The sequence below is a fragment of the Tamandua tetradactyla genome, chromosome 17 (assembly GCF_023851605.1).
Source record: "Tamandua tetradactyla isolate mTamTet1 chromosome 17, mTamTet1.pri, whole genome shotgun sequence".
NCBI classification, from domain to species: Eukaryota; Metazoa; Chordata; class Mammalia; order Pilosa; family Myrmecophagidae; genus Tamandua; species Tamandua tetradactyla.
Genome location: NC_135343.1, coordinates 19544176 through 19559341, shown reverse-complemented (window position 1 = coordinate 19559341; position 15166 = coordinate 19544176). Strand labels below are relative to the sequence as shown.

The 15166-nt window shown below is 35.3% G+C and overlaps 1 protein-coding gene and 1 pseudogene across 1 annotated transcript in view; one reads left to right on the top strand and one right to left on the bottom strand.

Moving 5' to 3' along the window:
- The window catches only part of MSH2 (mutS homolog 2), a 146880-nt gene that overhangs the window by 43992 nt on the left and 87722 nt on the right, over positions 1 to 15166 (bottom strand). The window contains exons 9-10 of the mRNA XM_077134163.1: positions 1947 to 2070; positions 964 to 1114 (exon numbers count right to left, since the gene is read on the bottom strand). Coding sequence (XP_076990278.1) covers positions 964 to 1114; positions 1947 to 2070 — 275 coding nt within the window. The remainder of the gene's footprint in view (positions 1 to 963; positions 1115 to 1946; positions 2071 to 15166) is intronic.
- On the top strand, positions 2480 to 3212 carry LOC143661656 (thiopurine S-methyltransferase pseudogene; annotated as a pseudogene).

Here is a 15166-nt window from a genome sequence, read left to right as displayed (position 1 = left end):
TTTTCAAAACTTTGGTACAACTGTGGCCATCCAGTCTAAACCCTTTTATACATAATGCACCAAAGGACAATTCAAAGGGGATTTGTCTTACATAGGCTAAAATATGCACATTATTAAATCAGGAAGGACACAGTATACTGGGAAAAAAAAAACCATATTTGGCAACAGAAGATTCTGTTCTAATAGTTTCTTGCTATCTGAACCTGGGGGACTGAAATCTCAACTTCATCTATAAAAGGAGAGAAATATACTTATTCTCAGGAAGAACAAATTAAACTGTTTTCATTACTAGGGTAATTCTGTGTACCTAGAATAAGAACTGCACATACAGACATCCAAAATATTTATTAAATAAATGGATGAAAGAGGATTGTATATGCAAAAGATACCTTTAAACTGCTGGGAATATTTAGAAGGGATGGGAGTAGGGGAGGCCACAGGTTTTAGCACAGTAAAGAAACAGAAATGCCAGACCATAAACACATCTCATTAAGGCTGGTCAACACCTCCTGAACTAATTTATACATCCAACTGAAATATGAGAAACTTTAAACTTGACAAATGATAGCAAAGCACTTTTTGAAAAAACACACATGAAAATAACTAGAGACAGAAGAGGGAACTAGCTTCGATATGGAAATTTCATTGAAAATGAATATAATAACAATCAATTTAGTATTGACAAAAGAATGGTAAGACAAAGAAATGAAAGAACAGTCTTAAAATCGATTCAAAGTATTACTTCAGTCAACATGGAAAAGGACTGTTTAACAAACAGTGTTGGGACATCTGACTTGTCATTTGGAAAACACAAAACGCTTAAATCTTACCTTGAATCTTGGCTTCCATCAATCAGAATAAATAATACTTCCTTTTCATAAAACATTCACTCACATTTCATCAGAAAATAATTTAGTTCCACTGAACTCTTAAAGGTAAAAGATATAATACAGGCTTACAAACCTGTTGGTAAATTTAACGCCATTCTTCTGGATATCTACTGTACTAAAGTTTTTATTGTTACGAAGCACTTTTTCTTCCTTACAGGTTACTCGAAAATAACATCCAAACTGTGCACTGGAATCCAGTTTAATCTGTTTGCCAGGTTCCAAGCCTTCATGATCAGGAAAAAAGAAAAAGCATGCCACAAATACATATACAGTCATTTTCCAATGTAAATGTTTAAAATAATGAAATCTACATAGCGAAGAACTTTTCTTACCTGGCAGCATACTGGAAATTCCTTACTAATATCACCCAACCAGAAAAGATTCAAATCCTACCTCACTCAGAACAATGTGAATTAAGTCTATCTTATAAACTCCTGAAACTTCCTTATTAGTGCTCTCTTCTGATTTAGAAGATGTTGTCTGGGTAAAACCACCCAAGGTAGTAGAGTACATGTATACTGCCTAGACACTGTAGGCATATGAGGACGGAAAGGTTGGCCCCTGGCCTTGAAGAGTTACACATCAGAATGTTTTTCTAACTACAGCATTTCTTTGGAACTACTATAGAACATAATTAAAAAGACAATATATGATTTCCAAAGAAAAACTTGAAATTTTGACAATGACACTGCAGGAAAACAAGGATATCTATTTTCTGTGAAGCAGAGAAACTTAAAAAAGTAAACAAACTAAAGTTTTAGGTGGTATATGTTATTAGAATAAAATTTAAAAAAGAACAAAGCACTGTACGAAACAAATTCTAATTCTAAACTCTGAAATCTTTTTTATAACTACTTCGAAATTTATCGCTTTTTTGTATGTTGTACTTCATAATAAAAAATGCTTAGGAAAAAAGGGGGGATGCATGTAGGGAGTGGGGAATATATAGGTCAAATGGATATGGTTATGGCAATAAAACAAAGGCTCAGATCAATGAACGGCAAAACAAGTAAGTAAACAAAAGAAGTATTCATACTTACAATAACCCATTCTTACCTAAATCTCTGGCTGCACTTATTAATGTTGCCTGCATCTTCTTTTCTAAGCCATCCATTACTTCTCTTAATTCACTCAGATTAGGATCAAAAGAAGGTTTTACAAGGAATTCATGGTTTTCCACCTATAAACAGAGTAAAGAATGGCTAAATTGTAAAAAACAACTGGTAAAGATGGAAATCATAAACCAAATATTTTCCTTTTACTTACTTAGTATTTTAAGTACATTGATGTTTTGAGATAAATGATTTGCTACTATTCACAAGTTATTTGGTCACAACTATAAAGGACTTTTGATTTATTAAAAGTGTAAATGCGAATTTCTGTTTATTAAGCAGGTTAGAGAACTACATGTACAAAAATTATTTATATGGTGATAATGGTACATATCACTAACTGTGTTTCTAACAGTGCTCACCAAAATCTCAACATTCATCAAAATCTCAACATTTAAAAAACACTCTTGGACAGGCAGTGGGTAGCTAAAGAAGTTTGAAGATATCTGCTTGTGAGGCAGAGATGTCTACCAAACTATGAATGATACAAGAACTTTACTCAAAATTAATGAGTACCCAAATAATGAGGTACAGAAAAACTGAGAATTAACTCTGGAAGAATGGCAAGAAAAGCGGGTAAGCCGCAACATTTCACTTCATCAAGGACAAGGCCATCAGCTATTAATTAAAGAAGCATTTGGGTACTTTTCTTCTGTGCCAAGAGTGGACTCAGGATATTTTTTCCTCTTTGTGGAAAAGCAGGTGAGATGAGGTGGTTTGCAGACCAGCGACACAGCATAGTTGGTGTGGAGATAGTGAACTTGGGATTTGAGAATTTTTAACAGGGTAGAATTTTTCTTACTCAGTAAAACCAACTACTGATATTCTTGGAGCCAAAGTATTTAAGAGTTCTTCAGGGAACATTTTACTGTACAACTGCAGCATTTTTTTATATTTGCAGAGTAAATACTGGTGAATTTGAGAGGATTTGGGATAGAGGAGCCCTAGTGGCTATTAATCCAGGTGATCGAGAATGCTATTGATATATAATGGTGTCCCTAACAAAGAAAGGGTTCCAGTACTTCACATCTGCTATTTCTTATGATCCAACTAAATACAGAGAGGCCTACCATTTTATATTCCAAATACTGAAATTAAAAGGTTGTTTGGTACTTGTCTTGAGAAGGTTGAAGCTTTTGAAGAATGTCATAAAAGTTGGGGAATTGATTACATATATGAAAAGTTATATCTATTTGTAGGCAAAATCTAGCACCATCAGCATGTTTCTGAGCAAATGAAAACCACCTTCAAGCATGAAAATACTAAAAAAAAAAAAGCGTAATTTTTTAATTGTTAAAAACTGTTAAATCACATCACAGATCTTTGTTCAAAAATGTATGCAACCTTTTTAGAGAAAAACACATAATAAAAAGTTAAAAGTAATTACCTCTTAGAGGAGAGTGTAATTAGGGGTAAAAGCAGACTATACTCGTCTGTTTTACTCACATATTATAAAAGTTTTTTATCATGAACACGTATTACTTCATAACTAATATGTAAAAGAAAGGAAAGGCATACAATAAACATGAGACAAAAATATTGACATTGAGTATAATATTTTAATATGGTGCAAGGTAAAAAGAAATTTATCTAAGAAACACTCCTCTGAACCACTTTTCACATAATAATTTTATATGTAATATAAATTTAAAAGTTTAGTTACATGATTACCTTATAAAGAGCCAAGTATTTTTCTGAAACTGTAAAAACTTTACAAATTTTATAACTAAGTTTTTTCCACTGAGTTTGGAGGGCTTTTTTTCCCTCTAGTCTGGTCTTGTTTAAATGATAGTCTTATGAAGTACTGTGAATCCAGACACATGATTGCTCACTATGAAAGTTTAGATTTAAATCTATTTTTTCATTAACACTCACATTTTATTAAATCAAACATTACTGCTCTTATTGTACTACCTAATAACTAAAGGGCTTCAATTGTTTAGCTCATATTAATGGAATGCTGTATTTTATTAAAAGGACGTAATTTGTGTTAAAAAAAATATCAAACATACTCTTAAGTACTTGCTTTTCCTACATTCTTACCAGCAATTACCAAAAAGAAACTATAATAAAAAATATCTCTTTTACAAAGGTAAAAAGATGCACATAATATTAGGAAACAAAGACTTTATTACAGTTGTATAGGACCTCTCTACAGACAACTGCTAACTGACGATTAAAAGACTATTGGGTGACATCCGGGCCAAGATGGCGGCTTAGCAATGTGTACGTTTTAGTTCATCCTCCAGAACAACTACTAAACAACCAGAAACAGAACAGAACAGTTCCTGGGGCCACATCAATGATCGGACACACAGCGTAACCCATTCTGGACCAGCTGGACGGGATGTGAACCCCCCCCAGAACCTCGGGTTCCCCAAGACGTGGCGGCCGATGCCCCTCCCCCACAGGCTGCCTCTCATAAGGGGAAGGGAAGGGACTTTCCCAGCAGCAGGGGGTGAGCCCAACCAAACGCCAATTGTGGAATTAATTAACAAATTCTGACTACTAAAAATAGGCCCCCAGCTCAGGTGAACCTGGTCAAAGCGGGGGTCACTCATTTTTGCCCCAGTACCAGGGGGGCAGGGCTGATGGAAAAGGAAAAAAAAAAAGAGAGAGAAGGAAACAGGTTTTTGTGGCTGTGTATTTACCAAGGCTTGACTGTCTTTGGATACAGCAACAGGCCTTCTCAGGCTGCAACTGCCCCAGGCATAGGCAGAAATAAGCTCTTTTGAGGGCTAATCTGGAGAATGTGCCTTTCCCAGGGGAGGGGTGAAGCCCAACTCAGGTGGAATTTCTCCCTCAGGGAATTCAGACACCAGGGCTTGGTAATTTGAAGCCATTAAAACCAGTCTACAACCTCTCCTCTGTCTCCACCACGCCCCCAGCAGGGAGAGTCTGCCAAAGTTAAAGGAACCGCATCATCTTACGCTGGTGGGACCTGTAGTCAGACAAGCGCCACATACTGGGCAAGATAAGAAAAACAGAGTCCAGAGACTTCACAGGAAAGTCGTTCAACTTGCTGGGTCTCACCCACAGGGAAAACCGACACAGGTGATTCTTTCCTCCAGATAGGAGGCCAGTTTGGTCTGGGAAAATCCAGCTAACCCTAAGTAGACCCTCCTAAGGGGGGTGGGAGGGTGGGGGCACACGCGTACCATAAAAGCAGGGCAAGAAACAAGAAAACAAGAACTGAAAAATTCTCCTCTGTTAAACAAAACCTAAGCTACAGGTCCAGATAAAGCTGAACTGAATGTCAAAGAACAGATAGACAACAAATTCATCCGGCAAGAAAACCTGAGGTAAAAGAAGTGAAAATAATCTCCAGAATAAACTAATTAAGGTAATTAAATGCCTAGACACCAGCAAAAAATAACAAATCACACTAGGAAAATTGAAGATATGGCCCAGTCAAAGTAACAAACCAATAATTCAAATGAGATACAGGAGATGAAACAATTAACTCAGAATATATGAACAGACATGGAAAACCTCATCAAAAACCAAATCAATGACTTGAGGGAGGATATGAAGAAGCCAAGGAATGAACAAAAAGAAGAAATCAAAAGTCTGAAAAAACTCACAAAACTTATGGGAATGAAAGGCAAGTAGAAGAGAGATGAAAAAAACAGTGGAAACGTACAATGGTAGATTTCGAGAGACAGAACATAGGATTAGTGAACTGGAGGATGGAACATCTGAAATCCGGCAAGAAAAAGAAAACAGGGAAGAAAATGGAAAAATATGAGCAGGGACTCAGGGAATTGAATGACAATATGAAGCGCACAAATATACGTGTTGTGGGTGTCCCAGAAGGAGAAGAGAAGGGAATAGGAGGAGAAAAACTAATGGAGGGAATTATCACTGAAAATTTCCCAACTCTTATGAAAGACTTAAAATTACAGATCCAAGAAGTGCAGCGTACCCCAAAGAAAATAGATCCAAATAGACATACTCCAAGACATTTACTAATCAGAATGTCAGAGGTCAAAGAGAAAGACAGAATCTTGAAAGCAGCAAGAGAAAAGTAATCCATCACCTACAAGGGAAGCCCAAAAAAACTATGAGTAGATTTCTCAGCAGAAACCATGGAGGCGAGAAGACAGTGGGATGATATATTTAAACTATTAAAAGAGAAAAACTGCCAACCAAGAATTCTATATCCAGCAAAATTGTCCTTTAAAAATGAGGGAGAAATTAAAACATTTTCAGACAAAAAATCACTGAGAAAATTTGTGACCAAGAGACCAGCTCTGCAAGAAATACTAAAGGGAACACTAGAGACAGATACGAAAAGACGGAAGAGAGAGGTGTGGAGAAGAGTGTAGAAAGGAAGACTATGAGTAAAGGTAAAAAGAAGGAAACTTCGATATGACATATAAAATCCAGAAGGCAAAATAGTAGAAGAAAGTACTACCCGTGCAGCAATAACACTAAATGTAAAGGGACTAAACTCCCCAATCAAAAGACACAGATTGGCAGAATGGATTGAAAAACAGGACCCATCTATATGCTGTCTCTACTCAAAGGACCTGAGGGCAAGGACACAAACGGACATTTATACACCAATGTTTATAGCAGCATTATTTACAATTACCAAGAGACGGAAACAGCCAAAATGTCCATCAACAGACGGGTGGCTAAACAAACTGTAGCATATAAATATGATGGAATATTATGCAGCTGTAAGAAAGAATAAAGTTATGAAGTATGTAACAACATGGATGGACCTTAAGGACATTATGCTGAGTGTGACTAGCCAAAAACAAAAGGACAAATATTGTATGGTCTCACTGATATGAACTGATAATAGTTAATTAATTGGGAATATTTCGTTGGTACCAGAGACCATCAGGAGACAGAAATAGGGTAAGATATTGGGTAATTGGAGCTGAAGGGATACAGATTGTGCAACAGGACTGAATGTAAAAACTCAGAAATGGACAGTACAATACTACCTAATTGCAAAACAATTATGTTAAAACACTGAATGAAGCTGAATGTGAGAATGATAGAGGGAGGAGGGCTGGGGGCATAAATGAAATCACTAAGAAAGATAGACGATAAAGATTGAGATGGTATAATCTAGGAATGCCTAGAGTGTATAACGATAGTGACTAAATGTTTTTGCATGAGGAAGAACGGAATGTCATTACTACATACAGGGTGCTGAAAATAGATGGTACTTAATATTTTAAAATTTCAACTTATGTGTGAGACTAAAGCAAAAAATGTTTATTGGTACAAAATTTATATTGTGACTAGTGCATCTCCTAATATAACTTACGTAGATAGTTGGTTGAACCCCATAAGTACATGGAAACTTGGGTAGGAGATGAGATTTTGATGGTTTGTCCAGGTGATGCCCAGATGAATCTCAGAAATGAGGGAGAAATTAAAACATTTTCAGACAAAAAAATCACTGATTTGATCAGTGAGTGGAAAAGTATTTGCAAAGTCCCCTTCAGGGAATGGTGAGAACGGGGGAAAATTCAACCTCCCCAAGTTGAATCCTTGATATTCTCACAAGCAGTGTGGACAACCAAAGCTATAGGCTGAGCCCCCAGTCTTGGGTTGGTTCATATGAAACTTAACCCCACAGGGGATAGGTCAAGCCTACTTAAAATAAGGCCTAAGAGTCACCCCCAAGAGAACCTCTTCTGTTGCTCAGATGTGGCCTCTCTCTCCAGCCAACACAGCAAGCAGACTCACCACCCTCCCCCTGTCTATGTGGGACATGACTCTCAGGGGTGTGGACCTTCTTGGCAACGTGGGACAGAAATCCTAGAATGAGCTGAGACTCAGCATCAAGGGATTGAGAAAAATTCTAGAATGAGCTGAGACCCAGTATCAAGGGATTGAGAAAACCTTCTCGACCAAAAGGGGGAAGAGCAAAATGAGACAAAGTGTCAATGGCTGAGAGATTCCAAACAGAGTTGAGAGGTTATCCTGGAGGTTATTCTTATGCATTAAGTAGATATCACCTTGTTATTCAAGATGTAATGGAGAGGCTGGAGGGAACTGCCTGAAAATGTAGAGCTGTGTTCCAGTAGCCGTGTTTCTTGATGATGACTGTATAATGATACAGCTTTCACAATGTGACTGTGTGATTGTGAAAACCTTGTGTCTGATGCTCCTTTTATCTACCTTGTCAACAGATGAGTAGAACATATGGAATAAAAATAAATAATAGGGGGAACAAATCTTAAAATAGATTTAGTTTGAAATGCTAGTGATCAATGAAAGGGAGGGGTAAGGGATATGGTATGTATAATTATTTTTTTCTGTTTTCGTTTTATTTTTCTGTTGTCTTTTTATTTCTTTTTCTGAATTGATGCAAAATGTTCTAAGAAATGATCATGATGATGAATATGCAACTATGTGATGATATTGTGAATTACTGATTATACATGTAGAACAGAATGATTATATATTAAGAATGTTTTTTCTTGTAATTTTTTTTAATTTAAAATTTAATAAAAAATATATTAAAAAAGAAAAATAAGACTATCGGGCATATGTAAGATTTCTTTTTCTGAATTGACGCTAATATTCTAAGAAATGATCATGATGATGAATATACAACTATGTGATGATACTGTGAGTTACTGATTATATAACAAGAATGGAATGGTCATTTGGTAAGAATGTTTGTATTTGTATGTGGTTATGTTTCATAAATAAATAAATAAAAAACTATTGGTCAGGCCATGGTAGCTCAGCAGACAGAGTTCTTGCCTGCCATGCCAGAGACCCGGATTGAATTCCTAGTGCCTGCTCACATTAAAAAAAAAAAAAAAAAGACTATGAAAGTAGAAAACTAAAGTGAATGTTAACATACATGCTGTCCCTATGATTAACATGGCAATTGAAAATTCAATAGGAATACTTTTTTGAAGTACACAAAAAAAGTAAAATTTAAAGATGACATTATATAAGAACTTTTTTTAAAAGAATGATATATCTATCCTACTAGACATTTAAAAAATTACGTAAAATAACACCTAAAATAGTACACTCTTTTTGGAAAAAACAGAACAGGACAATCAATGGAACAGTTAGCAGTCTCAAAACAGAGTGAAATATACATAAAAATTTTAACATGAGTCACTTTTCTAAAACAAAGATTCTTCCCAATTACTACCCATTTAGTTAGACCGCACCATTTTCACATGAACTCCACAAGGAATAAGGAAATTAAATTAAACAACAAAAAGTTGCCAAAAAAAGTAAATGAAATATTTATCAAATAAATTTTTCAATTTAAAATAATAAAAAAGATTTAACTATGAAAATATTAAAATTAGTTTTTAAATAAACCTACTTTTTAAAATGATAAAACATCATGTGAAAAATAAAGGCTAATATTTTCTCTAGTATAGGCACTTGTTTGTATGTATAACAAAAACATCAAGGCTATTAAATGAGCAAGGAGAAGAATATACAACTTATAGAGGAGAAAATAACTAGTAAACTAACCCAAAGGAAAATGCTAAAGCTCCGTAATAATAAGATATAAATATTTAAGCAACCTTGAGATACCATCCTATAGTCATTTACAAAAGGAAGAGAAAGTAAGAAAGAAACCACCACTGAAATACTAATAAGGCTAACAGTGTTTTAGTATATCCATTCATTTCTGGTAAAAGTGCAAGTGGCATATAACCTTTAAAAGACAAAAAAGCAATGAGTGACAAGACTCAGAGGTATTTGTTATACTCTTTGACACAGCACTCCACTCCCAGGAATTCAACTTAAAGAAATAATGCAACAAAAAAACAAAACACAGGGCGAGGAATGGTGGTTCAATGGCAGAGTTCTTGCCTGCAATGCAGGAGACCCACATTCAATTCCCGGAGACTGCCCATGCCAAAACAAAAACACAGGATGAAAAATAACTCTGCAGATTTGACTGTTAAAGCAAATCAGAAACAATAAATTATCAAATATCTGCATAATAGTACAGCAATAGAAGAGAATATTACGTAGTAATTTAAACACATAATGAAAATGACCTAGAAGCAAGGGCAGATTTATGATAATTTCAGTAAAAAAATAATCCCACAGTGATTAGACTGAAAATGTGCTACAGAATGTGCCTAACCCAATTAACTTGAGAATTAACTCAAGAGTCAAGCTAAGTTCTTACACACACTGCCACCTTCATGTAACCTATTAATTAGTCAACAAAACTCTGAGAATATTCACTAATAATCTCAAATCTGGAGTAAGACAACTGAGTAGCCATCCTTACATTTTTCTAAGTGGGGAGTATTGTTTTGAAAAGGCAGGTGGGAGGAACCAAGTGGTACAGGGAAAATGGGTTCTAAGTTACTAAAATAAACACTTGCAGGGATACACAGTGAATCAGGTATCTTTCAACAATATATTACTCCCCCAAACCAATCTGGAAAATAAACCACCCAACTAGGTATTCTAACCTAAAACCAAGGTATTCTAACAAACACACATATCACCTCTACTCAGCTGTCTTTTCAACATTATCACTCATTTATCACCAGAACCACACAAAGGAACTAAAAAATAGGTTGATAAAAAGTGAGGTGAAAAGAATGACTTAAACTGTATCAGTAAAGAATTAATAAATACAACACAGAAAGATGAAATACTGATGAATGAAATTACAAGTACTGACATAGTAAGAAAGGCTTGGCATTGTCAGAGAAGTCACGTGAAAGGTACAGAGATTACAGTATTTAGACACAGGAAAACAAACATGCAAAACAGATGATAAAAAAAAAAAAAAACACCAGTGCCCTACAAATCCTATATAAAATAATACAAGCATCTTTAAAATAAATATATCACTGAGTTGGGGAAAATACAGCATTGAACCCCTGCAAAATGGAGAGTCACCAGCATAAAGGAAAATGGGGGGACTGCCACTATTAATGGCAAAAAAAGGGAAACCTGCTTCTATCAACCTGGGCCCTTGGTACTCAAAGATATGGCAGAAAAATACCCCAAATTTGGCAAAAGGGATAAGCCTATATATTTGTGCTGCTTTGAAAGGATTATATATACTGGAAAAGCCATGTTTAATCCTGATCCATTTAGTGGAGGCAGCCATTTCTTTTAATCCCTTTTCAGTACTGTAGGTTGGAAACTTACATTAGATTACTCCACGGAGATGTGACACACCCAGTTGTGGGTCTTAACCTTTAATTAGAGTGAGATGTGACTCCAACTATTCCTATGGGTATTGATTAGCTTACTGGAATTCTTTAAAAGAGGAAACATTTTTGAAGAGAGCCACAAGAAGCCAGAGACCTTTGGAGATGAAAAAGGAAAACATCCCTGGGGGTGCTTACTGAAACAAAGAAGCCTGGAGAGAGAGCTAGCAGGCATCACTATGTTCGCCATGTGCCTTTCCAGCTGAGAAGGAAACCCTGAACTTCACTGGCCTTTCTTGAGTGAAAGTAATCTCTTGTTGGTACCTTAATTTGGACATTTCTACAGACTTGCAATAATTGGAACATTTTCATGGCCATAGAACTGTAAACTTGCAGCTTAATAAATTCCCCTTTTGAAAAGCCGTTCCATTTCTGGTATATTGCATTATGACAGCTAGCAAACTAGAACAATATTCAAGAAGTTCAGCAAACTCTAAACTGAATAAACCAAAAAGAAACCTACACCAAAACTATGACAATCAAACTTGTGAAAACTAAAGGAAAAAAAATTGTGAAAGCGGCAAGAAAGAGACAAGTAATCGATAGAAGAAAAAAATTTACACAAATGGTCACATATTGTATAGTTCCATTTTGAAGTAAGCAGAATAGGTAAATCTGATTAGTGTTGCCAGGAGCTAGGGAGAAGGAGGAATGGGGAATGACTTAAGGGATGTGGGATTTTCTTTTGGTGGTAATAAGAATGTTCTGAAACCTGATATAGGTGGTAGCTGTTCAACGCTGTTGAACACTAAATTCCACTGAATATAATACTCCAAAATGGTTAATTTTATGTTAAACCTTGTGTCTGATGCTCCTTTTATCTACCTTGTCAACAAAGGAGTAGAGCATATGGAATAAAAATAAATAATACAGGGAACAAATGCTAAAATAAATTTAGTTTGAAATGCTAGTGATCAATGAAAGCAAGGGGTAAGGGGTATATGGTAGGTATAATCTTTTTTTTTTTCTTTCCTTTGTTCATTCCATTTCTTTTTCTACTGTATTATTTCTTTTTCTGAATTAATGCAAATGTTCTAAGATGATGAATACGCAACTAAGTGATGATATTGTGAATTACTGATTATGTATATTGTTTTATTTTGTTTATTTTTTTAATTAATAAATAAATTTAAAAAAAGGAAAAGGCAATCACTGAATAACAACAAAAAGCAAAGATAAAACATTCATGGATCAAAAGATTCAATATGGTAATGATGCCAAATAGCCCTTAAAGTGAACGCAATTTCAATCAAAATAGAGACAAAATATCATTTATATTAAGTCTAGAGACAACCAATACTACATATTATTGTAATGAGATACATGAAAATGATAATAAACATCAATTATACGACTGGATCTATTTCTGTGGAGGGATATGTACAAATGGGATTTTGTTGAGCATACAAATGTTGATTAATTATTCATTGAACGACTAGTATTTTATAATAGAAAATTTTTAAAAGTTTAAGATACCCTCAAAAAGGAAGAAAGGGAGTAGAGAATTTATTAGGAGAAAGGATGTGGAGAGAAGGGGAGAGTTAGAGAAAAGGGTGAAAAGGGAGAAGGAAGGAGAGAGGTCCAAGGGACAAGAAAGGGAAGAGGGAAAGGATGAGGGTGGGGTAGGAGTAAAGGAAAGAGGAGGTACAAGGGTAGTTCAGTGATAGAATTCTCATCTGCCATGTAAGAGACCCAGGTTCAATTCCCGACCCATGCACTCCCCCCACCTCACCCACAAATGGTGCTGCAATAACAGAATATTCACATTGAAAAGAATGAAATGTGACACCCATCATACAGCATACATAAAAAAAAAAAAAGGGAAAGGAAAGAAACAACAAAGGAATGAATGAGTTCTTCAGTCTTCCAGGCAGAAAAAAAAAACAAATCACCTGCTGCAATGGGGATGGGGGTGGTGGCGGTGATGGGTAAATTAAAGCTGTCATAGATAGCTCATCAACACTGAACGTCAGAGGATAATGGTGAAGAAAGTTATAACTAGTATAATTACATTCAATCAAAATTTGTTGAAGAACACAGCCAAAGGACAGATACTCGTCAAACATGAAAAAACTCTGGGCTATAATGTCCACCCAGCTTTCTTTAAAAAAAAAAAAAAAAAAAGAAAGAAAAGAAAAGCTTGAAAACCAAATATATCAAATTAAGAGCTGAAACAAAGCCAAACAACAGATACTCATCAAACATGAAAAAATTGTGGACTATTATACCCACCCAATTTTCTTTAAAAAGAAAGTAAGAAAAGCTGGAAAACTAAATATAACCAATTAAAAGTTGAATCAAAGCCAAAGGACAGAGATATTCATCAAACATGAAAAAATTCTGGACTATAATATGCATTAAGCTTTCTTTAAAAAGAAGAAAAAGAGAAAAAAGCTTGAAAACCAAATATAGCCAATCAAGAATGATGAACCCTTGGCAAAAAGACTAATGGTGGCCACTGAATCTATTTACATACAAAAACGAACTTTAAGGGGGTACAAGGGTAGTTAGTGGTAGAATTCTAGCCTGCCATGCGGGAGACCGGATTTAATTCCTGGTCCATGTACTTCCCAAAACAAACAAACAAACAAAAATAATTCAACAAATGGTGCTGCAATAACAGAACACTCACATGCAAAAAGAATGAAATGTGACTCCACCATACAGCATTCAAAAAAAAACACCAAACTTTGAGAATTATAATTCCCAGATGTAATGTACACATTACAAATCAAATCTGGACAATTTAATAAACCATTAAAAACCAAGAGGTAAGGGAGGTAAAGCATATAGATGAGTGCTTGCTTAAGTGCTCAGACTTTCCTAGCAGGTGATTCATACTAGCCAAAATTAAAAGTCATTCAACAAACTATCCAATTTCTTCATATTTTTCCAATTAGTTTTCTTTATTGTTCCCCTCCCGTGGTGAAACTTATTCATTTGAAGTTCAACAGTCCTTAATTTTTTTTCCCATTACACTTAAGTAACATTAAACTGAAGCCTTTTCAGATTAGAAATATCTATAGTATAAACTTCTCTAATTTATCCATATTTATCTATCCATTTGGTCTGTTTGTAAGCTTAAAAAGATCATTAGCTGTTTTACAACACAGGCACTGCTGGCATTTTGGATGGGACAAAACTTTGTTGTAAAAAGGCCCCAAATTTCTGGTTCCACCCAGTTAATAGCATTCATACCACACAAATATTAAAAAACTTGACCCCCAAATCCTCAATACGTCCCAAAGCTGAGGACAAATTTAACATTAACAATTATTTCTGGCCAGTAGATATGCAGGGTATTTTTAAATTCAATAGCTTTACCTTTCTACAGTTTGAATGTCATGCACACACACATATGTAATATATACGAAATATATACATAAACAATATACATTTTACATGTGTAGGTGTGTGTATGTATTTATATAAAACAGTTTCACAGGAGCGTTTTTCCTTTAAAAAAAAAGGGGGGCAACTTTATAAGCAAAAATGATGACTTGCTGCCAGGGTTAATTCTAAGTGTGGAGAATATAACTGTGTGTGTGTGTGTGTGTGTGTGTGTGTGTGTGTGTGTGTGTGCGCGCGCGCGCGCGCGCGTGTAGGTGTCACCAATGAGTAGATTCTACATATGAAACAAATAATTTATTGCTGGAAGACAGTCTTTTCTATCCAAAAGTGGGCAAAGAGACGGGTTTTATTATCCTAAAATGCAGGGTCTCCGCATCTGGTTGGGCAGGCTGTGTAAGTATGAATGTGATAGCCCAGATAAAAAGATAGCTGCAGGAGAATCTTTAATAGAGGATCATAAACTGATAGAGGGGCTCCAAATTTTAAGAACCTATTAAAGATTCTCAATTATATAAATGGATTTTGGGCCCAGTGATATTGCCCAGTGATTGCCCAAAAGCACAGCATTTTGAGAAGGTTATAAATTGGTAACAAAAAATAGCACATTCATTCTCGCTTT